Source organism: Falco punctatus (genome assembly GCF_963210335.1).
Source record: "Falco punctatus genome assembly, chromosome: 12".
NCBI lineage: Eukaryota > Metazoa > Chordata > Aves > Falconiformes > Falconidae > Falco > Falco punctatus.
In genome coordinates this window covers 8,501,844-8,524,988 of record NC_137592.1, presented here as the reverse complement: position 1 = coordinate 8,524,988, position 23,145 = coordinate 8,501,844, and the positions used below count along the sequence as shown (strand labels likewise).

Genomic DNA, 23,145 nt, shown 5'->3' with positions numbered 1-23,145 from the left:
TTTGAGAATAGTAATTTAATCAAAAGTTGAGAAAGCATGTATTCACTTGGAACACTGCTCAAATATTTCTCTAGAAACAAAAAATGAGCATCATTTTACACAGCTGATGTTGTAGCATAGGCAGTACAAAACCAAAAAATCCAGCTATGCACAGAGTTATTTCAGAATCTTGTGACAATATAAGCACAACCGTAGACTATCTGCAATTAGAAGCTTTACAGAAGCTTTAAGACAACTATTATTTCTGATGAAGAACTATTTTTTTCCTCTTGAAAGCAGTCCATCTATTTTTGCAAGGTCTCCAAATGAAACTGTTGCAGATCCTCTCTGGGCTGGTCTTGCCTAAGACAAAAAATAAGAAAAAAAAAAAATAGGGCTAATTGTCAAAGTATTTTGTAAAAAGCTTTTAAAGCATCAGTAATTTTAAAAGTACTTTCAAACAGAAAAGGTCTTCACATTACCTGTGATTCATGGAATTTCCAGCCAATCATGTAGTAGATCTGAAATGTGGCAGGTACAGAGCCATCGCTATTTCCGTACATTTCTGTTAGGGTAGGAAGGGAGAGGGAAAAAAAAAAAAAAAAAAAAAAAAAAGGTAGACAGAACGTCAGTTCCAAGAAATACTTAGTTCCCAGAACATTAGAACCAAATATGACATACTCATCATAATGACTCTTGGTGAAAGATTTGGGACAATAAAAATATCTCATACTGATGCATCAACATAGTTCAAATCCTGTCTTTATAATCAAGGTTAAAAATATCTGTGCGATAATGTTCTGTTCCAAAATGTTGGTGTTTTTTTCTGGTTTTGGGTTGTGTTTTTTTTTCACAGAGAGGTCAAAGAAAAGGACAGAAAAATATGTTCTTAAAGTTATATCAGATTAACTCATTACCTCTCAAATACTTACCTCTGTATATTGCAGCAGCTGCCAACATTGTCTCCCTGTGTAGCAGAGGTTTTCTATTCCAAGAGCAATTACTCTCCCCCATACCTAAAAATACGTTTTAGCTTTAAGAAAAAGAAGATATAGTATAATCCATGAGTTAAGTGTCATGCACTAGTGATAGACTTTTGCTAAACCAGAATCCTCTGAATCTCACTGTAAGAGAGAACATATTGCAAATAAATAGTCGAGTTTCTTACTTATAAGAATCTAAGCTTTTTTAATGCCAATACTTTGCAATTTACAGTTTGTATTGCTAGGAACGGCTTCAAATTATTACTTCTTCAGCCCGAGTCTTCAAACATTTAGGTTTTCTAGTATAATTTACGCATTAATACAAAGTGTTTATTGAGACACACCTCTCATACTTTTTTTTAACAGGTAAGCATCAAAATTATTATCCCAAGAGATTTTTAATAAGAAAAAAATCAGTTCTAACCTCTTTAATCACTAACTGCATCTACATGTTTCTGCAGAGAATGAAAGTTTTACTTTCATTAAGGAATTACTCTAAAAAACAGCAGGTGATCCAGAGTAACAAGATGCCCTGAATTGCTCTGTAAAGTAACTGACTGCATATGAACGACTGCTTTATAAACCCTGACAAATACCATCAGAATACTAACTCAATTGTTAAGCATCTCAATTGGTTTTTGTTCCTCAGCAGACTCCAATTTGAGGGTCTATTTATTCTCATTCCAAAGCAGTTTCCTGAATGTTCTGATAATTAGGAAGGGTTACAGGAAAAGTTAGTTATGTGGGATATATGCTTCTGTCTCCCCTTCAGGGCTTTTCAGCAGCTTACACTGAACAAGCTCACTAAGAATGGGAATACAGGGAAGCAGAAAATTCATAGCAGACCACAAAGTAGCAAATTTTTGACTTCTGCTTCCCAACACAAATCTGCTGACAGGCATAATCTCCTGAGACTCACTAGAGATAAAAAACCCGCAACATTTCCACTGCTACAGTAAGCTTTTGTTGTTTTTTATTTTTTTGAATAAATTTTTTATGCTGAGGGTAGTGAACCACTTGCATATATTGCCCAGCAAGGTGGTAGATGCCCCACGTCTGGAAACATTCAAGGTTAGGCTGAACAGGGCTCTGAGCAAACTGACAGCGCTGAAGATGTCTCTCCTTATTGCAGGTGGGGTCCCTGTGACACTCTTCTGTGACTGCGTCACTTACAGAAACCATTTTTGTTTCCACAAAGTATATACTTGCCTTGCAAGTCTTCCATAACCTCAAACAACCCTGGGTAGTTGACTTGAATTTCATCAGTATCCTGAAAGAATTGAGAAGCTTAGTTTTAGAGCGTATCAAGCTAAACCAGTAGCATTATAACAGCCTTCACAGCTGCCAACAGACTATTCATCTGCCACCTCTGTTCAAACTGCATATTTCTTACAAAAAATATACTGTCTTAACATTTCGTAGAAGTTTTGTTTAGTAGGCCAAACGCAATCAAATTTTAATTGAAATGCCATTATTTTCTTCTTGGGTTTAGAAGGAGCAGCAAAAGTGTCTGAAGTTTTTTCAAGCAGGTCTAACATTCTCTGACATTTATCCAAGAAGACCATCCAAATTCTACTGGGCCACTTGCCAAAGATACACTTCAGTTGGTTTCATTAATCACAATGAAGCTGAGGACAGAGGCAGTCCAGGCTACTCCAGAAACTTATTCAGCAAGGTGCATGACATGCAGAAGGAAACAGTAAATTATTAATATATGAGTAAAGAGTATTTTTTATATACTAATAGCTCTGATGTTCTGTATCATTCCTACTGTTCTCTTATTCATAATTACCACAGTCAGGGTGTTAAAGCCAGCTCTTGACAGCAGATGTCCCAGATCAGAGACAGCAGTGAATGGTGATACATGAGGAGAAAACCCCCCTTCTCTTTCCAATTCTGCTAGCTGCAAAGAGCAGCGAAGCTCATATAGAGTGTCTCCCCCAAACATTGCACCAATGAATACTCCATCTGGCTTAAGAACCTGGTGAATCTACACATGAAAAAAAAAAAATGATTTTTGTTATTAAGCCTATGTAACCAAGTTCTCAGGACTTTTTTTTTTCCCCTTCAAATAAACTTAAAAGCAATCATTGTAATAGTCGTAACATTTTTAATTTTGACTGTATTCCACAAGAGAAGCTGCGCCAAAGCTTTTGGTAACAGTACAAGATCATAGAGTGATTTGGGTTGGAAGGGATCTTAAAGAACACCTAGTTCCGGCCCCCCTGCCACAGGCAGGGACACCTTCCACCAGCCCAGGCTGCTCCAAGCCCCATCCAGCCTGGCCCTGAACACTTCCAGGGGTGGGGCAGCCACAGCCTCGCTGGACAACCTGTTCCAGTGCCTCGCCATCCTCACAGTAAAGAATTTCATCCTAACATCTAGTCTAAACCTACCTTCTTTAAGCTTAAAGCCATTCCCCCTTGTCCTGTCACTACAGACTAAAAACACCCTCTCCAGCTTTCTTGCAGGCCTTCTTCAGGTACTGGAAGGCTGTTACAAGGTCTCCCTGAAGCCTTCTCTTTTTTTATCTCACTTTTTTTTTTCATCATTTGGTTGTATTTATCTCAGCAAATAAATAATCTATCTGAAAAGAGACTATGTGTTCTTAAAGAGTGAATCCCCAGAAATTACACTTACAGTCAGGAAACACAAAATGCACAGTGGAAAACCAGTGGAAAACTCATTTCAGTATGATACTCCTAAAACAAATATCCCCAAATAATTTACTTCTGGAAATAAGGTAGATTGAGATAGCTGCTGCTTACTTTTACTTTATCAGATAAGGGCAGCAAAAAAACTCTTTAATGGTTGGATTTAAGAGAAGTGAGGGCCTTAGTTTCCAGCAGTGATCTTTGTACTTCTGAATACACAATAGAGCGATGCAATTCTTATTACATCTACCCCTACTTATATATAACTAGCCAGAATAGCAACATGACTCAAACACCAAGGTGGACAAGCTGCTTTCTAGCAAGTCTAGTAAGTTCTAGGCCTTTTCCTACTGAGAAAGCCAGTAAATTCATGCTTTCTTTTTTCCTTAAGAATTAGCAATGATCCCTGGTTTAGATATCCAGAAAAGCCGTATTAGATAATCAGGCTAACTCGACACCAAAAGCTTCAAACTGTTTACCTTACTGATTTGAAAGAAAAATCTTTTAAACCTTTTTTACTTAAGTATTAACCAAGCTACTCTTTCTATGCTAGTGAAGAAGCCTTTAATTGACAGGTAAGAAATTTAAGTAGTTGAAGGCAGCTGCCATTGGTTAAAGCAGGTGTTCCCAACACAGGATACGAGCATTCACAATGAAAGTTGGCCAAGAACTCCAGTTCCCTCACCACTGTGGGACATTATAATGCCTCATTTATTTTTACTTGTGCGGGTAAAAATATTTGACACTTCATGGAACGCTTAAATTCCAGAGAAAATGATATATCTCTTGCCAAGTCTTTTTTTAAGTACTGAAGGCATTCCAGTTTCTATTTTTATTATTTCCACAACAGTAAGGTTCTCCTGTTCATACCAACAGGTGATAGAATAGTACTGCAAGGACTGACCAATTTGAAATAAAAGAAAAACCAGTAAATTAATTAAAATAGCCCTTGCTCTTCCTCCAAAGTTCGCCAATTTAAAAAAAGTTTCCACCTGCAGGAAGGAGCTGAAATGATCCCAAATCAGATTTTCACAGTAAGAGTTTCAGTTCTGTGTCCTCAACAAGTATTTGCTTCATTTCAAAATCAAAAAGCCTTTATCTGATTAAAGTTTTACTTCAAAATAAATAGCCAAGACATAAAAATAATACAAGTTCCATAAACCAGTTCTGGAGAAGTGAGATTTAGAAAACTCTACTTGTACCACAAGTAATAAGAGCTAACACACAATAAAAATCAACAGCACTGCCTCAGTTTACATTCATTACCATGACTTCAGCTGCTGAGACTATAAAATACTATACAAATATGTTGCTTCACAGTTATTTATTCCAAATTGGTTTGAGACAGTAAATTAGTAGAAGTGCCAACTCATGGTCCTTAAACTGCCAAAAATACTACATAAAATACTTGTGCGCAACATGAGCTATTTCTGTGCCTCTTATCTGAGTAAGACCTAGAAATAGAGTGCTCTGAATGCAAATAATTGCAAGCATTGATTTTTAGTATTAAAAGCCATTTTCTTACCTCTCTAAAAGCTCTAGGAAGGTCATTCACCCAATGCAAACTGAAATAACAGAAGCATACATTTTATAGTTGCATATTAAATAAAATCTAGCAAATGCAAATAATTGTTACATTATCTAAGTATGTTTCAGAAGCCAAAGCAACAAAGCAGTTTCTTAAGCTGCAAAAGTTCTGAAATGCCTGCCTAAAAGTGATAGTAAATAAAACCAGAAGCTCAGAGAAATAGCTTTTTCTTACTGGTGCTTTTTAGAAAGTTGCAAAGATGCAAGTCCTGGTGACTAGTTTGTCAAAATGCAGGAAAGAGGGAAGCTACATGTATTTTGAAGGAAAATAAATAAGCAACACACTAAGAACCACCAGGACAGCAGTTTTTCCTAATGTACACTTGTAAAAACTATGCAAGTACATTTCTTACTACTGTTTAACAGACTATTAATCTTTCTCTTGGTTTTTTCCTTAAAGTTATTCAGAAGAGAACATTATTTAACATCTTTAACCAAAAAATAAAATGTTAAGTAATTGATTAATGCATACCTTAAGCTGCTAACAACAAGATCAAAGGTATCTTCTTTGAAAGGAAGGCATTCCTCATCAGCTACAACACTGACTGTAGGGATTTCAGATTCTACAGCATTTTTCTAATGTTGGGTCAGAAGAGAAACAAGAGAAGGTCACTTTTGCTTTCCTGTGTTGTGGAATTAAAGCACATCAGCATTCAGAAAGCTACTTACTAAAGCATTCTCCGCAATATCAACTTGAATAAGTTTTTCAACTGTTTCCTAAAATAAAATGTTAAAAGTCTATCAAATATTTAAACTGCTTTGTAAGTTGACATTTGTCATTTTTAGTAATGCTTACACATATTTACAGTAAGTAATCTCTTCAACACTTGACAAAAATTCTATACAAAGCAGAAAGCATTTTTTTCCCCAGGCACAGTACTTAGTAATTGCTCCTGAGGGAACAACTGAGATGGAAATTCTGTATTTTGAGGTGTAAGTTCAGTCAACTAAAACCCACGGACTAACAGCCAATGAAGTACCTTTACTTACAGAGCCATTCACGAAGGGTAAACCGCTGCTTAGAAGTCTCTGTAAAGATACTTCTCTTTAACAACTAAGCGTGCCCAGCAGACTGAGGGAATAACAGGCACATCCCTCCTCAAGACTACAGGTTAAGTGTCACACCACACACAGCTTCCCCTGCACTGCCATTTGTCTGCTTTCCTGCGACAATGAATACAGAAAGCAAGCCTGAACGACACACAGCTCTGGACGACAGCTACAGATACGGCGGTCGGGGGGACGGGACCAGAAAGATTTACCTCATGAATATTCAGAGAATTGTTTTAAGTTATAACAGAGCCCTACTGGAAAACAGAGGAATGAAGTAGCGCAGATTTCAAACACTTATTCACTATAAAAAGCCAGTACCTTGGTTAAGTGCTGAGCTATGTAACCTCTTCCAGAGCCAAGATCCAAGGCAAGAGGAAAAGTTCTAAAGGATAAGTTTAGTAACATAAAACATCACCCAAACTCGTCACTACCTTGAGCTTTCCACCGCGCTCAGCTCTGCCCGCCGCTTTCCAAGCACCTTTTCGGACCCAACACGGCGGCCACTGCGCAGGGGCTCACAGGGCAGCGGGGACCCGAGGGCCACGGCCCCTGGCGCGCCGCGCCCCCACGGCGGGGCTTACCTGGGGATGTCGAACACCCTGTCCGCTATCCTGCCGCCGACCTGGGGGGAAAGCCCGCCGGTCAGCGCCCCGCCGCGGCCTCCCCCGCCCCGCCCCGCCCCGCCCGCCGCGGGGACACCCGGGCCGCCGCCCGCCGCCCCCACCTCCCGCCGCAGGTACTCGCACTCGGCGGGCTCGGCCCGCAGCGCCGCCCAGTTCTTCTGCTTCCGCTTCAGCCGCCGGTCGAAGGGGCTCAGCGCGCCCGAGCCCGACGAGACGCCGGCGGCCGCGGATCCCCCCGAGGGCGCCCAGAGCCGGTGGCCCCAGCCCGCCCGCAGCACCGGGCAGCCCGCCCCGCGCAGGGCTCGCGCCCCGACGGCCCCCGCTGCCCCCCTCAGTGCCGCAGCGCCCATGGCCAGCGGCCCGCGCCCGGCGCCTGCGCGGGAAATCCCGGCCCGGCTTGGGCGCCTCCCGCCGCGCCGCCAGCCTTCCGCCAGTCGCGCCGTGTGATTGGTGCGGGCGGGCGGGCCCGCGGCGGCCGCCGTAGCGCCTCCGGAAGTGGCTGTGGCGGCGCGTGGTGGGTTGTGTGGGGGCCGTGAGGGGCGGCGGGCTCGGGCCGGGTGGGCGCAGCGAGCAGGGCTTGGCCCGGGGGCCTCGGGCACCGCTGCTGGGGGCGGGGGGCACGGGGTGCTGCAGCCGGCTCGCCGCAGCTCAGCGGGCGCCTTGGGGAAGGTGCTGGTGCTGTCGGGCCGCGCTGAGCCCCTGCCTGCGCCGGAGCTGCCGCTGGCCGGAGCTCGTCGGAACACCCCGCTCTTACTGACTTTATTCTGAACTGGCGCTTTATAACGTAAGGTAGTTTTAATCCTGGGGGAAATAAAAGCCTGCGGTCTGGCTTACAGTGGTTGAGGTCCTGTTCGAGGTTGAGGAGAAATCACTGTCTCTGCAGCCGGTATGGTCTTTTTAGTTGCATATCCATTTTCTGTGGAAGCTAAAGTTTGTGGGCAAGACTGCGATAGTTGTAGGATTATTTTGTGGCTCTTTTAAATCGTCTTGTTGAGCTTTTGGAAAGAACTATTTACGTATAGGTTAAACATCTAACTTTGTGTAATTCTTTAATGTTTTTCAATTACATATCTAAATCTGTATTAATCAGTTTTTTAATCAGGCGTGTTTCGTTTTCATCCATATTGTACATGTCCAGGTCTTCAACAGCATCAAAAATGGCATCCCAAGAGGAAATATTAAGAGATGGGCGCTTTAGCTGCATTACTAGAGACCCTAGATTTTGGGAGATGCCTGAAAAAGAACGTAAAATCAAGATTGACAAACGATTCCGAGCAATGTTTCATGACAAGAAGTTTAAGCTGAAATATACAGTGGATAAAAGAGGTCGTCCTGTTAACTATACTTCTACAGAGAACCTCAGGAAATTTTATGCCCTGTCAGAATCTGACTCTGATGTTTCAGAAAATGAGAGCAAACAACATACTGAAAAGAAAAAAAAGAAAAAAAAAGCTAAATGTAAAGGAAAAACAGATTCTGCAAAACTACTTGTTGATGGCCTCTCTAGGGAGGAGCACAAAATAAACAAACAAAGGGTGGACCAAACATGTGAAGCAAGGACGAATATAGATGACCTTAAAAATGAAGGACAAAAAATTACGTCTAAATTCAGCTTGAAAGAGGACTCTAAGAAAACTGCAATGGAAAATGATTGCGCTCAGGGAAGCAAGGGCCTTTTACGCAAAGGGGAAAACAAGCAAGGAAATGTATTGGGAGGAAGATCAATTTCACGTCAAAACAAGCAGAAGTCTTCACAACAAAGCAGTACTAAGGCAGTTAAAGCTCTCAGGAGGGACCATTCCCTAGAAGCAAAAATAAAAGAATCAGGTGAGTTGTTCAAATAGCAAGTAGAATTCAGCTATGTTTACTTGGATGTTGTTGCTTTTGGTTTGTCTATGGAAGATCGTTCACAAGATCCATCACAAAACAGCCAACTGACTCGGATTCAGTGTTGTTGAAGAATTGGAGTTGGTCAGCTCTTTATAGAAGCAGTGCTGATTCGTCGTAAGATTGTGAACCTCCATGCCATCTTAATTGCTGGAGCTGAAATTGTTGGTTAGTTAGAAAAGTAACGTGTTGTGGTGTATACATACCGTGTTTATCAAACTGATTAGCAAATAAAAGGTCTGATACCGTGAAGGCTTCAGCATATCAACGCTTGTTGACTGAAAGGGTAGGGAGGGGAGCTTCAAGCCATTAATGTTAGAGGGTGTTAGAGAACAGGTGACATAAGGAAAACCTTTATATTGCTTGCACATGCTAATTTCTCCCTATTGATTCTATACATATAAACAGAATAACAGAATAATGTTTCATTAGAGTTTGAAGTTGGTAATACAGTTGTGGACCTGAAGAGTGATTAGATTAGACAAACTGAAGAGGTGATACTGGTGATTTATGTTGTTTGCTCTTCCCTGACATGACTTACTCCTGCATCATTAGACGTTTCAGGGGTTCTGTAAATCTGTATGAAGAAAATCTGAGGGTTTTTTCCTCTTTGTAAAAGATCATATGTAATTCCAATGTAAAAATAAATATCTAATCTTCATCTTTCAGTGACTGTGTGCACAGACACCTGTGAACAAAGTGACCTTACTAAAAGCCAACTAGAGGAAGAAATTTCTGTAAATGATGCTTTTGAAAATGCAGAATTGGAAGAAGAGGAGCCAGAAGACGATGGGGAAACAGGCGAGGAAGAGGAGCCAGAAGACGATGGGGAAACAGGCGAAGAAGATAGTGATTCAGAAGATGCTGAAGAAAGTGATAGTGGACCTGATCTAGCTAGAGGCATAGGGAACATTGAAACGAGCTCAGATGATGATGAGGATTTAAATGAAATATTTCCGAAGGAGCCAGAGATAGAGCATTCATGGCGTGAGCTAGATAAAGACGCCCCTCGTGGAGATGAGGTAATGATACTTTGCATGTGAAAAGCTGCTGACAAACTCAGAAATGCACATTGTTAGGAGATCATTATAGACCTTCAGCTATGAAACAATTTGTGAAAGTAGTTTTCATTAAGGTTTTTCAGCCTTTTAGTTAGAAAATCCAAGTGATGGTGAAATTGACTGAAAATGAGAGGCTTGTAATCCCCCTTCCCTCTAAGGAGACACTTACCTGTAGATTGATAAGCTGCCTATAAGTGAAAGAACAGACAGAACTGAGCTTTTCAGAAATTCAAGAATTTAAATGGTACTGCTTTTGTTCACTGCTGATTTCTTTCAAATTTTTATTTATTTAATTTTTTAACTTGCACTTTAAGAAATTAAGAAATCATTAGACAGTGAAGTAGGGCTTTAAAACTGACCACAATCAGCGTATAAGGAATCATGGTACTATAGTGCTGTTGCAATACTGTGATACTAATTGCTATTGTGACTAACCCTATGATAACAACATCCTAAGTGCTGATGTTGTAACTGTGGTCCCAAATCTGTGGTTGGTGCAGTCCGTTTGGTGGTGCTTCACTATTGTGTCCTTTTAATCTGCTCTGGTGATTGCTGCTTCTGACCTTTGCTAATTTAAGTAATACAAAGTTTTGAGGAAGATGCTGCTTTTATTTGTTCAGCAGTTTGTTGCTGGCTTTGATTTTTACCAAGGATAACTGCTAGAGAATTGTGTATTCCTCACAACAGTCAGGAATTAAACCTATGAACTTTATGTCCTTTTTTTTCCCCCTCTCTGTTCAGGTAACGAGGAGATTGGCAGTTTGTAATATGGATTGGGATAGGTTGAAGGCTAAGGATTTGCTGGCTCTGTTTAATTCTTTCACACCCAAAGGAGGAACAGTATTTTCTGTTACGGTAAGACCTGATTTCTGGAAGGAGTACTGTTTTTTACTGTTTTTAAAAAAAAAGTTAAAAAAGACTACGAAATGAGATTAAAGACAGTTCTCTGGAGAACCAAAAGGGATATTAACATGATAAATGAAAAACTGTGCTGCTGTGTTAGATATAAATACATGCTGCTTTTCAGCAACAGGCATGTATTTGGTAGAGTTAGAGCCTGAAGCTGTTAACTTCTAGTGTTTATGAGGTTGGCTCTAAGTACTGTTTTTCTGAGACTGATAGTGAAGTTCTGCAAGTTTAGTAGGGGCAGACTACAGTTCCTTGCTTAGTTTAATTTTCAGTAGATAACCCAGCCTTAAGTTTCTAAATGTTTTCCAACCCTTTTTACCATTGCACAACACTTCCACCACTTCTGAGTTATTAATAAATTTGCTTAATTCTGATCACTTTAAGTTGTATTTTTCCATTTTTAGTGTCTGCCTCCAGCTTTCTGAGAAAGGTTAGTCAAATACCCCTTTCTGAAAAGGGCCACAGTGAAATTAACAAAATCAGGGTTCCTGTCGTTCTTAATCTGTCTCAAAATATTCTCATTCCTAATGAGCAGGGTTTTTTTTCTACTGTCTTTTCTCTAAATCAAAATTAAGAGGGTATTAATGTTTATGGAATTGATCCCTTTACCGATTTTGGATAAAAATTATAAAAGTCTAAAAGGATTGGTAAGATACTTTTTCTTAGTTGATGTACCTTATGCCCCTACAGTTTAATATTTATTTTTGCATTGTATTTGTAGATTTATCCTTCAGAGTTTGGAAAAGAGAGATTGAAAGAGGAAGAACAAAAAGGACCTGTGGAACTCTTTGACCTTCCAGAGAATACCACAGAGAATGACGGGTATTAACTTTATCTTCAAATGAGAGATATAATAGGTCTGATTCTTAGTGAAAATTCTGATCATCTGTTTCCAAAAGTTCATATGTGGCAGTCTCCCATGGACGTCTTAATTTTATAGCTTTGTCAAGGGAAGTTTTGCAACTGGCCCTGGTCGGTTATCAATGCATTGAGTAAATGCATTATGATGAAACTGGAGAAGATTTGCTTGTTGATATGCAAGTTCAAAATTTTCATTATGTAGCTCATTGGAATAATAAATGGAACTGATGTATGGAGAGTTTAACATAGTATTTCTTCTCTAAAAAATGCCCTTGCTGTCAAAATTTTTATCTGCATGATCAACAGGGGCCTTAACTTAGGCCAAGAATTGCCAGGTAGAGATTTCTTGAATGCCACCAGCACCAGCCCTAGCTTACTAGGCTGAGCTCGTCAGGCCTACCGTTGTCCAGGCTTCTTCAGGCATGTCTTCTCCCGTTCTTTTGTTCTGCTCGAAAGTCTTGTCTGTATGGAACTAGAGATTTTACTAGATTTAACTAGAGAGTTAGAGAAAAACAAAAGAACTTTGCTTTTATATTTTTCCAGAATTTCCAGATGTTTGGCAGCCTGACTGGGGCCACTTTCGTATAATATATCCCGCTGGACTGCCCTATATTTGGGAAATCTGGATGCTTCTAAAATAAGTGCAGATGCCTTTGAAGAAAGTCTCTGGTGCATCAGGGAAGCATATGATGAACTTGCGGTGCATTCTGAAGTCAGCTTCACTGTGTGCATCAAGGTGCATTCTGAAGTGTTAGATCTACTCCTCAGTGGGCTGTAGAGTATCTGGAATACAACACGCAGAAACCCAGCTGTCCCACAGGTACCCCAGTGATACCTGTGCATGTACCCTTCAAATTCACAGGACAGGACCTCAGCCCTGCAATCGCTCTCCTGCATCCTTCCACCAATTCATTCACTTCTCAGTCTCTTTTCTCCTTTTATTTTACTGTCATCTTCTGTGACACCAGCACCACCTGTGCTACCCAAGTTAGTATCCTGATTCCTTTCCTCACCTATACTGCTTGCTTAATTATCACTCCTACACTGCCTCTCTCTAGCAAGAGGATCTGCAGTCTTGTCCGTACAGTCTCCCAGCTTCTCTTAACATTCTTAATGTGCGCCTTTACTTAGGTATGAACAGACTTCTCATCAACTTTGTTAAGAGCCAGGATAATTGCAAACAACTTGATAGGAACTATTAAATGCTACCTTCTGTGGCCTGCACAGAGGCATACAGAGATGTTACTCTATGCCCTGCCTAGGGACTCTGACCTTACAGTTCCTGCAGGAAGCAGTCATGTACAGGAAGCGTACACTTAATAAACCTGTGTGAATTAGTCTTTTTACTTGAGTAAAACTGAACAGATGCTGGTGGAACTTCATGCTGTTTAACATCTAATCTTATTATAAGATTAGGCGAGCGCTTGAGTGGTGCATAGTTTTAATGGGTTGAGTTAAAATATTTTGCAGGTGAAAAGTTGTTAAAGCCAGCTCACTTGATTGTGTTGTTTTCTACTTCTGCAGGATTTATAGGGAGAAACTGCGGGAGTATCAATTTAAGCGACTGAAATACTTCTATGCAGTTGTAGAATGTGATTCTCCTGAAACAGCCAATAAAATTTATGAGGAATGTGATGGACTGGAATTTGAAAGTAGCTGTTCTTTTATAGACCTGAGGTAACCCCAGTGGAGACTTTTTTTACATGTTGGGCTAGGAAGGGGAGGGAGACTTAAAGCCTATTTAAAATAATATGGAGTATTGTTTTTATCCTGTAACCAAAATGAGATAGGTAAATAAATGAGGTGTCCAGTGAGTTGTTAGGTTTCCCTTTGATTCTTTTTTTCTTTTTGAGCATTTTTACTGCAATATCAAAAGTTTGAGAGGATCTCTGCATAGAGAGATTATTCTCAGAGAAGTCAGGTAAAACATTCTAGTTGCTTCTTCAACCTTCTGGTACAATTAATTAAAGTGGTAGGATTTAGAAAACAAAACAACATACTGCTGGGTGGTGGGGTTTTTTTTTCTCTTTTCCCAAGGGTCCAGAGTTGGCTCTTTTTCAGGAATGCTTACCACAGGGCAAGAGTATTGCTGCTGTTGTCATGAAGCTGCAATAGATTGCTATGGTAGCCCTTATGAATGAGCTGGAAGCTCTTAATATTTCAAAAGTCACGTTTCAGAAAGAAAGCATTTTGCATTATAGTTGCGCTTTATTGTTACTATTTCCCTTTGTTATAAAAAAGCCTTCTAGTCTGAGCAGAAGAGAAGTTACTAAATCATAATAAATTTTGACAGGAGCTGGTTTTGTCTGTGGGAGCCTGTGTTATGGGCACTCTTGGAAGTCAGTGAAAGATAGGTTTTTTGCTTTGAATTATTTTCTAGAGGAAATTAGTTCATTTGCTTTGAACCATTTTGGAGAAGATGATCTCTGCCAAATGAACATGTAACTTTTTGTGCTTTCAAATGGAGAAAGATGATGTTTTACAACAGACGCAGCTGTTTAAAATTCTCCAGTGTTTTTCCTAATCTTCTACTTTGTTAAATGTTCATGTTGAATACTATTAATCAGATTACATTTGATTTAAAAAAAAAAAGCCAAATAGCCTAAGTAATTTCTCATGTAGTATACAAAGGATTTTTTTTTAAATCTAACTTCTTTTGTTGTAACACATGACTTTGGTCTTTTTAACTTTTTTCTTTTTCCTACTCATTATAATATTAAAGATGTACCAGCCTTTCCTGAAATGTTTTTGATTTTTTTTATTTGTTTCCAAATTCTATTTTTTCACTTTTTGTATTTTTAGTATGAAAAGATGATTCTTAAAACAAAAAAACATGCAAAAAACCAGCCCTGACCCTGCTAATACCAGATTGAAAGTTGTTTAGTTTACTTCCCCAATATGGTGTTACATGTTGAAAACCTGTGGAATAGCTGTGCAGAAGCCTGACAGTTGATCTTACATGTGTGGAGTACTTGTCCATTTCTTTTGTTTTCTTTTCAGACTTCCCAACTTTTTATTTTAGCAAATTCTTTTGTACTGATGTACCTTACACATGAAAAGCTTAGACTGTTTATACTGTGAAATTTCCCAGTGTATTTGAATAATAACGTATTTTATTTGCCTTTAAGATTTATTCCAGATAATGTTACATTTGATGATAAGCCAAAAGATGTAGCCTCAGAAGTGAATGTAGCTGTATATAAGCCAAAGTACTTCACATCTGCTGCTATGGGAACATCAAAGGTATCTCTACAATGTTTTTGTAGTGTTTTTCTAATTTGTTTAAGTTTATTGTTAGCTTATAAATTACATAAGTAGTGGGGAGAAGATTCCTGGATATCGTAACCATTTCAAAATAAAGACATCAAACATACTAAAAGATGTAAGCATGTTACAGTGTCATAAGTTGTAACCCCATAAATAAGCTAGAGAGTTGTATTTTAAGAGATTTGGCTTCTTTTTAACAAATTAAATACTGTATTTTGACCTCTTTGTATCTCTCTTACAAAAGTTGCACATGGAATTACTTTGTTATTCACAGTTAAATTCTCTTAATTTGCCTAAAATGGGTATTTGTGTGTTGCTCAACTAGAGCCTTTTCGGTGGTTATGCCAGGCTTGAACAGTTGCTTCCCTTCCTTGTAGCTATTCATTCCTACTCTTTCTTATGTGACAACCAAAACTTCCATCTGGCCATGAAGTGAACTGGATTGTAGAAGCGATAAGTTGAGAAATAAGTAATTTCTGCAGGATCATTTTTTCAGTCAGATCTGTTTCACCTTCTGGTTGAGAGTGTGGTTATGTAAACACTTCCATTGTCCCCACTGCAATCCATGCATGATTCTAGGAGTGACTTGCTGCTGGAAGAGGAAAGGGAAGAGCTGGTGGCTGCTTCAATACCAGTATCTGCTGCCACAAAGGAAATTTGGCTTACAGAGATTTTGTGTGACTTGCTGTTACAGAACCCTTCACTGCATAAGGACGCTTTGGTCTTTCATGTGGTTAAAATTCAATGTAGAACAAATTCCAAAAAGTTGTTACTAAATTTATTTTAGTAACTACTTATTATAGCTGATTGTTGTAGAGAACGTTAGTAACAGTTCCACATTGCTTGTGAAGTTAGGAGTTTATCAAATAATTTTCCCTAAAAAGACAGTTACAATGTTTAATTTTAGTCTTTCAGCTTCTGCAAGTGGCGTTTTTATTTTTAAGGTAGATATCACATGGGATGAGACAGATCATGAACGAGTAACGTCACTTAGCAGAACTTTTAAAAAAGAGGAACTTCTTGACATGGATTTTCAAGCTTATTTGGCTTCGTCTAGTGAAGAAGAGGAAGAGCAGCAGCAAGGTACTTGGTTAATAAACTTTATCCATAAAATCATTAGCTGCACTGTTTGGAACCCGAGTTATTTAAATATCTGAGTTCCGTATCTTTAGAAAATGCTTTGAATGTCGTATTTTCCAGGGACAATATTATGCTTGTATAAAAGCTATGGTCGGGTTCTGCTATGAAAATAGCCTATCTTCCCTCCAGAGCTAAACATGTCTGAAAGTGGCATATACTTGTTGTGTGTGTGACCTAAATGTGGGGGGAAGTTGGTGGTGAACAGGTTGGTATCTTTTGTTCACCCTTTTCAATTGGGAAATAAAAGGACTGGTGACAGAACACTGACAGTTTGCCAGATGCTAAAACTTTTATTTAAAAGATTCGTAAGTTGCATGTTAACATGGAAGCTGTAGATTCTTTAAATTTACTAGAACTTGACATTCCTTTTTTCTTTATTTCATTTTTTGTTTGTTAAATATGCTTTCCCAATGTTCTATATATGTGGTAAGAAAACACATATACACGTTTTTAAAATGATGCCTCTAAAGCCACAGTTGAGATTCGTTATGCAAACCTGATTCTGATGCTCCAAATAACTATCATTAGCATGGTCTCAAAATTTTTGAAGACAAAGTATGTTAGCTGAATTTGGAGTTACAGCTTGCTTAGAAGATGCATTAGTGAAAGTTTGACTTAAGTATTATCACACTAGCTTTAAAACAGCTTTCTTGTTTTCATTTCTGTACTGCAAAATCTCTTCAGCTAGTATAATTAGTGTTTGATTAAGCAGAGTATAATTCGAGATATTTCAGGTAGCAAGATCACAGGTGACCTAAATCATGGCATATTTTCATTATTGCTCATATGATAAGCATATTAAAGAACAGTTGCTTATCATCATACATTTAAATGATTTGTGCAGAGAATATGGTAGCTATTCTATTCATTCAGTGCTGATTGAAGGTCTGCTGCCTTTCTGTGAAGTCTGAGTAACACTGATCAAAAATTATCAAATGGTAGGTGATTAGGAGTTACCCTAATCTTGCACCTCCGAGTGTAAAATTCTTTCTTGCCATCCCACCCCTCTCTGTTTTTTTTCAGGGTACCTTAACATTTCTTTGTCAAGTTTGGCAATACCTACTTTAATCTCTTCATTTCTGAGATAAAATCATTTTCAATAGAAATGGAGGTGCTTCCTTTTCAGAGGAAAAGTCCTGGTTTGAAATGTGCAGGGATTAATGGCTAAATGAATTGGGTACAGTGCTTACTACAGAAATCTGTTTATAGGTTAATACGGCGTTTTGTCCTAAAGTCTTTGCAGGGCAAGGAGATACTGAAGAAGCTGCCCTAAGACTGTGCTTGTTGGAAAGGCCCAGACAGGGTGTTGAATGCACTCCAGACCTTAGAAGGTCCTGAGGGAGATGTAGATTGAACAGAGCTGCTTCACTCCCGCAGTAGCACTTCTTGTGTCACCAGGGGAGTGTGAATGACAGTGGAGAAAACCCGTGCTATGGGCATTCTGGAACTTCTAAGGTATAGGTCCTATATGATGAGCAGAAAGGTAGGCAGCAGAAGATGTTTATAGGAACCATGGAGTGTAGTAGTAACAGTAACATCTTTCAAATGCTTTTTGATTCATGTACTACTTAAGAATATAAAGAGAATGTCATCTAACTTCATAAGGTACATAGATCTTTTGTGTACGATGCACTGACATGTAAATTCCTGAATTACCTTGCTTGTTTTCACTCTAAAATTCAGTCTGCTTTTGATTAATAATATATATAGCCTAAATTACAAGGCAAAGAAAATTTAATTAAGCCTTAATCAGGTCTTTCAAACAGATGTTAAAATTGATTTATACTACATTAAAGCATGTTGTTGCAATCAGAGATGACTTTGGAGCATGCAAAAGAACATTACAGGTTTTTCTGGTTATAGAGTTGGGAAATATTCTGGCAGCAAACTCAGCTTGGCAATATCTTGGCAGGGTTAATGTCCATTTGTTTCTCATCTTACATAAAAATGCACTTAAAAACTGCACCTCTGTGAGCTTTAGTTTCTCTAGTAAAGCTTAGTAAAGCATCTAAATGGGAACAGTAGATGCAGAGGAAAGCAATTCCATCTTCTATTATGTACAAGACTAACTGTCTTAAAGAATAGCGTCTGTAATAGGGTGGTGATGGAAGCAGACATCTATAAGTGAGCAACACTTCAGAAATTTTCAAAAGTAACCTTCCATTGCTGGGAAGGAAGAGAAATTGACCTTAAATAATCTTAGCACACTAATAAATTCTAAACCTGGAAATGTCTAGATTCTGATGATGGTTTCAAAAGTAAGTTATGAATAGAGTTACATTGACATGTCTTCAGCATGTTACTGACCTTTTATCCATTCAGTTATGTGATACAAAGCAGGATTCCATCCAGCAGAATTATGTGGCGCTATGCGCAAATGGGAAGAATCAATGTCAGCTGCTTGAATGGAAATGTAGGAGTGTGATAAGAAGGAAAAAAATGTCCTGGACTTTTATTCCTATTTTTTTTTAACATATTAAAATGTTTTATTTATAAACAGGGTTTTGTTGGCCTGTTCTAATCTGGTTTTTATGGATTTTTTTCAAATTAAAATATGTGTTGTGAATGTTAGTATTACTATTATACAACAGTTTTGTAGTGTTAAGTAGTGCAGTGACCTTGTATGTTGTGGTTCATAGCACAAAGTATCTCCTTTACATTGTTTCTGAATTTTCTGTTACTTGGATGCATTTGTTCTAGTTAGGAAGTGTTTGTGGTGTGCATCAAATCCAGCCCATAATTTTTAATTTGACTGTGAGCACCAGTGACTTAGTGTGTGGCATTTTAAATAGTAGTTCAAATTGAGTGTTGTGGGTTATGCCTAAGCTGCTTCTGTGCTGGTTTTTTATCTTTGGAAGAGCAGTGTCTTTTCTGCTGTTCTGCTTTGCACCACTACGCAGAATACCTGAACAGACTATATGACAAAATATTTTTTTCAGTGTATTTCTAGTTAGCAATTCTTGATGGTATAATCCTAGAATATCCTGAGCTGGAGGAGACCCACAAGGATCACTGAGTCAAGTCTCAACTCCACACAGGGCAATCTAAAAGTTAAACCATTTATGTTGAGTTGTCCAAACACTTCTTGAACATGGACAGGCTTGTAGGGAACTCTGTGTAGAGCCCTGGTCTCCACAGTAGGAGTCTGAGCAGGGAACATGTTCTCTTGTGGCATTGGGCTTCCAATACAAGACTCTACAAAGACAGTAGATATTTTGTTTTGTGCTGTTGCACCATGCCAGAGGTGCACAAGTGCAGAGAAAGGAAATGTAGTTATTGGGAAGGAGGGGTTGCTGGGGGAGTTTTACTTTTTAAAAATAATCTAATATTAATAATCTATTACTAAGCTAATATAAGAAAACCTTATTTTTAGTGATTAATGTTAAATAAAATCATACCATTTATTAATGTTATTATTTTTACAATTTTAAAAACTATTTGGTGCAGTAACTGTGACTACATACATAAATTGAAATGCGTCTTTAACATTTTATCACATGACTGTACAACCTCTTTGCTGTCTTAAAAATGAACAGTATACTATATACATAATACTAGAACTATTATGGAAGGCTAAGAAGTAGAAGGTGACGGAAGTAGAGCATGCAAGTATTTAATATTGTCCCTGAATCCAATGTGTGTTTATAAAATGCATTGAATAGGATATTACTTGGGTTAGCTTCTGTCCCTTATTCCTGTATAGCTACTTTGGACACTTTTCAGGCATTACTGCTTCTTCTAAAGTAACAGACATCTGACTTTTTAGAACCTTTCTGTTGGGTTAGTTTTGGCATATTGCTAAAATACTTCCTAACAAAACAAACTAGCAAGAGGAACTAGCAGTTTATGATTTAGCCAAGCCTGGGTGGAAGTTCATAGGACTGAACAGATACACAACCTGGTTGTTTTCTTTCTGTGAAGCACCAGAAATTTAGGCATGCAGTTGTTGGATACTTTTTCAATGCATGTTTGCAGGAGCTTTTGTGTTGTGTTCATTTTTTAATTAAAAAAAAAACAAAACCAAAAAGGTGCTTGGAAGACTAGGAGCAAGGGTCATCTTCTAGGAAGTTCAAACAAGCTGTTGGAGGTGTCCAGTAAATTAGAACTGAAGAACGTGTGTGTGTGTGTGCTTTTGCAGGCCAGTGTGTCCCTACTCAGAGATATCTAGACATGAGGCACCTCTGATTGCAGGCACGTAATCTTGGCTTACACCTGGCTGTCTGAGAGGCCTGGTTCTAGCAATGCCCAGTCACCTCTCATGTGCAGCCAGGTGTTCGTAGGTTGCAGCAGCTATGGTCATCTGGTTTGCAAAGTGAGTTTTAAAAACTGCATCCAGTGCACACCACTCAAGGGGTTAGGCTACCCAGACCTGGAAAAAAAAAAAAGAAAGCCAGAACATAATGCTTGCTGTTAATTTACTGTTTGCATGCTCTTGTTCCAGTATCTGTCTTCTCCCTGAAAAATATCTTGCAAAAAACAGTCTACTGTGATATGCTTTGAATAAGCTTATTTTGATAATGTTGAATTCTAATTTTTTTCTTTTTTTAATTATCATTTGGATGAGCTAATGGGATTTCCACAACTTCTTGTTCAGAGAGGGCTGAGAATGTGGGAGAGTGGGGTTAAAACCTGAAGTTTTCTTTGTCCCTGTTTTCTGGCTCAAGACTTGAGGTCATCTCATGCTGTAGTCCACTGCAATAACCCCTGCCTCAGCCTTGCCTCTTGAATTCTGGAGTCGAGCTTTTTATTTTTCGTTCTCGGGGTCAGCATGCATTGTAGGGTGTTTTTTGTATCTGAGTAACTACCCTGGATAGAATTGAGACATTTAGTGCATTTTTATGGTATAGCCATGCAGATCAGTAGCTGAATTTTCTGGTGTGCCGTTACATCATGAAGGGGAATTTTATCTTTCCATCTTTAAAAGAAATGCAGCTTTGCAGCAGACCTCTTGTCAAATGTTGTGTCTGCTATAATTTTTCTACTCTTCAGTTTGTGATGCTGAGTTAAAAAAAATAAATCATCTACTCAGCCATTGCAAGATAATCTTAAACTAAGAAAACGATCTCTTCAAAACCCTGCAATTACCGGAATGTGGTCTCAGCTAACACAACAGCCAGTTAGCAATTTAATATATTGAGCCTCTGCATTTTTTTTTTTTTTTTGATGAATTACAGCTTTCAAAAACAAACAAAACCCCCTACAAACGATTGTGTTGGCATGTTTCTGACCTGCTTCAGGATTTTAACTTTTTAATTCTTTTAGCACTTCTGCTACTACTCTTCTTTGAAAACAGCAAGAATGTACTTGTATTTTATACTCTAAAACTCATCAGCTTTCGCCTTGTTTTCCTGCACAGGTTAATTGTATTTCTTGCAGCTGTTAATGCACCGCAAGTTTTTGTTTTGTTTGTGTATTTTGTTCAAAAGGTCTTTGAACAAGCTATTGGCAGAAAGAATTAGTGCCTTAATATCCATCAGAAAGTGGTTCCTCATGTTGTGCAATACAGCGTGATACTTGAAAGCTAGTGACAAGGTTATTTGAACTCTGAACAAACTTTGAGAACATAATCAGCTCACTTTCTTGCAGCTGTTGTCAAGTGTTCTTTATTTGCTTACAGAATGAAAAGGCCCTTAAGGGTTTTTTTTGAAGGAGATGTTGAACATTTGTTTTAAAACTGTTAGTTTTGACCAAAGAAATGCATGTTGTATCTAAATGAGGAAGTATGACAGTATGCATTGCCGCCTAAATTTCTCCAATCAAAACTAGCAAAACCAGTCGTAAATACAAATCGGTAGCCCCTTGCTTATCCAGTTTCAAGGGAGCCTTTCTTGGCTTAAGGATTTCTTCAGTTCCCATCCAGTGAAGCTGTTTACTTACCATTCCACATGCCACCAGGAAGAAGAAACAACAAAATGGCTTCTTTTATTTCTTGGTCTTCTCAACAGAATGCCTTTTGCTGTCTGTCTGAGCAAATGCTTTCCTCTTAGTTCTGAGCTTCTGATGAGGAAAATGGAAAAGCAGCTGCAGTTAACTGTCCCCATGTGCCAAAAAATAAGCCAGTGAGGAAGACCAGACTGGTTGAACAGTTCCTTTGGCTGGAACTCAGGAAAAAAAGGAGAGTTTATGACCTTTGGAAGAAGGGGCAGGCAACTCAGGAGGACTGCAAGGATGGCGTGAGGTTATGCAAGGAGAAAATGAGAAAGGCCAAAGCCCAGCTAGAACTTAATCTGGCTATTTCTGTTAAAGGCCATAAAAGACCTTTCTATAAATACATTAGCAACAAAAGTATGCCCATCCTTTGTTAGATGTCGGGGGAGACATAGTGACAAAGGAAGAGGAAAAGACTGAGGTACTCAATGCCTTCTTTGCAGAAGTCTTAATAGTAAGACCAGTTGTTCTGGCTGGGTACCCATAGGGAAACAGTCAGCAGCCTGCTACACCACAGACGCATGCAGGTCTATGGGGCTGGATGAGATCCACCCAAGGGTGCTGAGAGAGCTGGCGGAAGTGCTCAGCAAGCCACTTTAAATCATATATCAGCTGTCCTGGCTAACTGGGGAGGGCCCACAAGACTGGAGGTTAGCAAATGTGGCACCCATCTACAGGAAGGGCTGGAAGGAGGATCTGGGGAACTACAGGCCTGGCAGCCTGACCTTGGTGCCAGGGGAGGTTATGGAGCAGATGATCTTGAATGCCATCCCACGGCACACATACATGACGACTGGGGGATCAGGCCCAGCCAGCATGGGTTTATGAAAGGTAGGTCTTGATTGGCAGACCTGATCTCTTTGATAAGGTGACACACCTAGTGGATGAGGGAAAGGCTGTGGATGTTGTCTACTTAGACTTTACTAAAGCTCTTGACACCATCTTCCACAGCATTCTCCTGGAGAAACTGGCTGCTCCTGGCTTGCATGGGTGTAATGTTCACTGGGTAAAAAACTGGCTGGATGGCTAAGCACAAAGAGTGGTAGTGGAGTTACACCCCGCTGGTGGCTGGTCACCAGTGGTGTTCCCCAGGGCTCAGTATTGGGGCCAGTCCTGTTTAATATCTTTATCGGCGATCTGGAGGAGGGGATCGAGCGCACCCTCAGCAAGTTCCCAGCTGCCACCAGGCTGGGGGAGTGTTGACCTGCTGGGG

At 39.3% G+C, this 23,145-nt stretch overlaps 2 protein-coding genes across 6 annotated transcripts in view; one reads left to right on the top strand and one right to left on the bottom strand.

Moving 5' to 3' along the window:
• On the bottom strand, nucleotides 1–7,229 carry NDUFAF5 (NADH:ubiquinone oxidoreductase complex assembly factor 5; the record flags this gene model as incomplete). Of its 4 annotated transcripts, XM_080408519.1 has the most annotated exons (11): nucleotides 1–342; nucleotides 462–544; nucleotides 912–995; nucleotides 2,172–2,232; nucleotides 2,755–2,952; nucleotides 5,142–5,181; nucleotides 5,676–5,779; nucleotides 5,873–5,920; nucleotides 6,575–6,638; nucleotides 6,838–6,878; nucleotides 6,981–7,229. In XM_080408519.1, the coding sequence occupies 11 exons, from the start codon at nucleotides 7,227–7,229 to the stop codon at nucleotides 256–258; spliced, it is 1,059 nt and encodes a 352-aa protein (XP_080264645.1). In that variant the 3' UTR covers nucleotides 1–255. The 4 variants fall into 4 exon arrangements, with proteins under 4 accessions (XP_080264645.1, XP_080264646.1, XP_080264647.1 ...); XM_080408520.1 differs by lacking the exon at nucleotides 2,755–2,952; XM_080408521.1 differs by lacking the exon at nucleotides 6,575–6,638 and having other exon boundaries at nucleotides 6,981–7,184.
• Nucleotides 7,230–7,268: 39 nt separating this feature from the next.
• Nucleotides 7,269–23,145, top strand: part of ESF1 (ESF1 nucleolar pre-rRNA processing protein homolog) — a 37,846-nt gene continuing 21,969 nt past the window's right edge. Inside the window, exons 1-8 of one of the 2 annotated variants that reach the window (XM_080408509.1) lie at nucleotides 7,269–7,393; nucleotides 8,018–8,706; nucleotides 9,436–9,788; nucleotides 10,569–10,682; nucleotides 11,458–11,558; nucleotides 13,122–13,274; nucleotides 14,726–14,840; nucleotides 15,809–15,947. In XM_080408509.1, the coding sequence (XP_080264635.1) occupies nucleotides 8,037–8,706; nucleotides 9,436–9,788; nucleotides 10,569–10,682; nucleotides 11,458–11,558; nucleotides 13,122–13,274; nucleotides 14,726–14,840; nucleotides 15,809–15,947 (1,645 nt within the window). In that variant the 5' untranslated portion in view covers nucleotides 7,269–7,393; nucleotides 8,018–8,036. Of the gene's footprint in view, nucleotides 7,394–7,439; nucleotides 7,766–8,017; nucleotides 8,707–9,435; nucleotides 9,789–10,568; nucleotides 10,683–11,457; nucleotides 11,559–13,121; nucleotides 13,275–14,725; nucleotides 14,841–15,808; nucleotides 15,948–23,145 lie in introns of those variants that run through there. The other variant, XM_080408508.1, reaches the window with a different exon arrangement.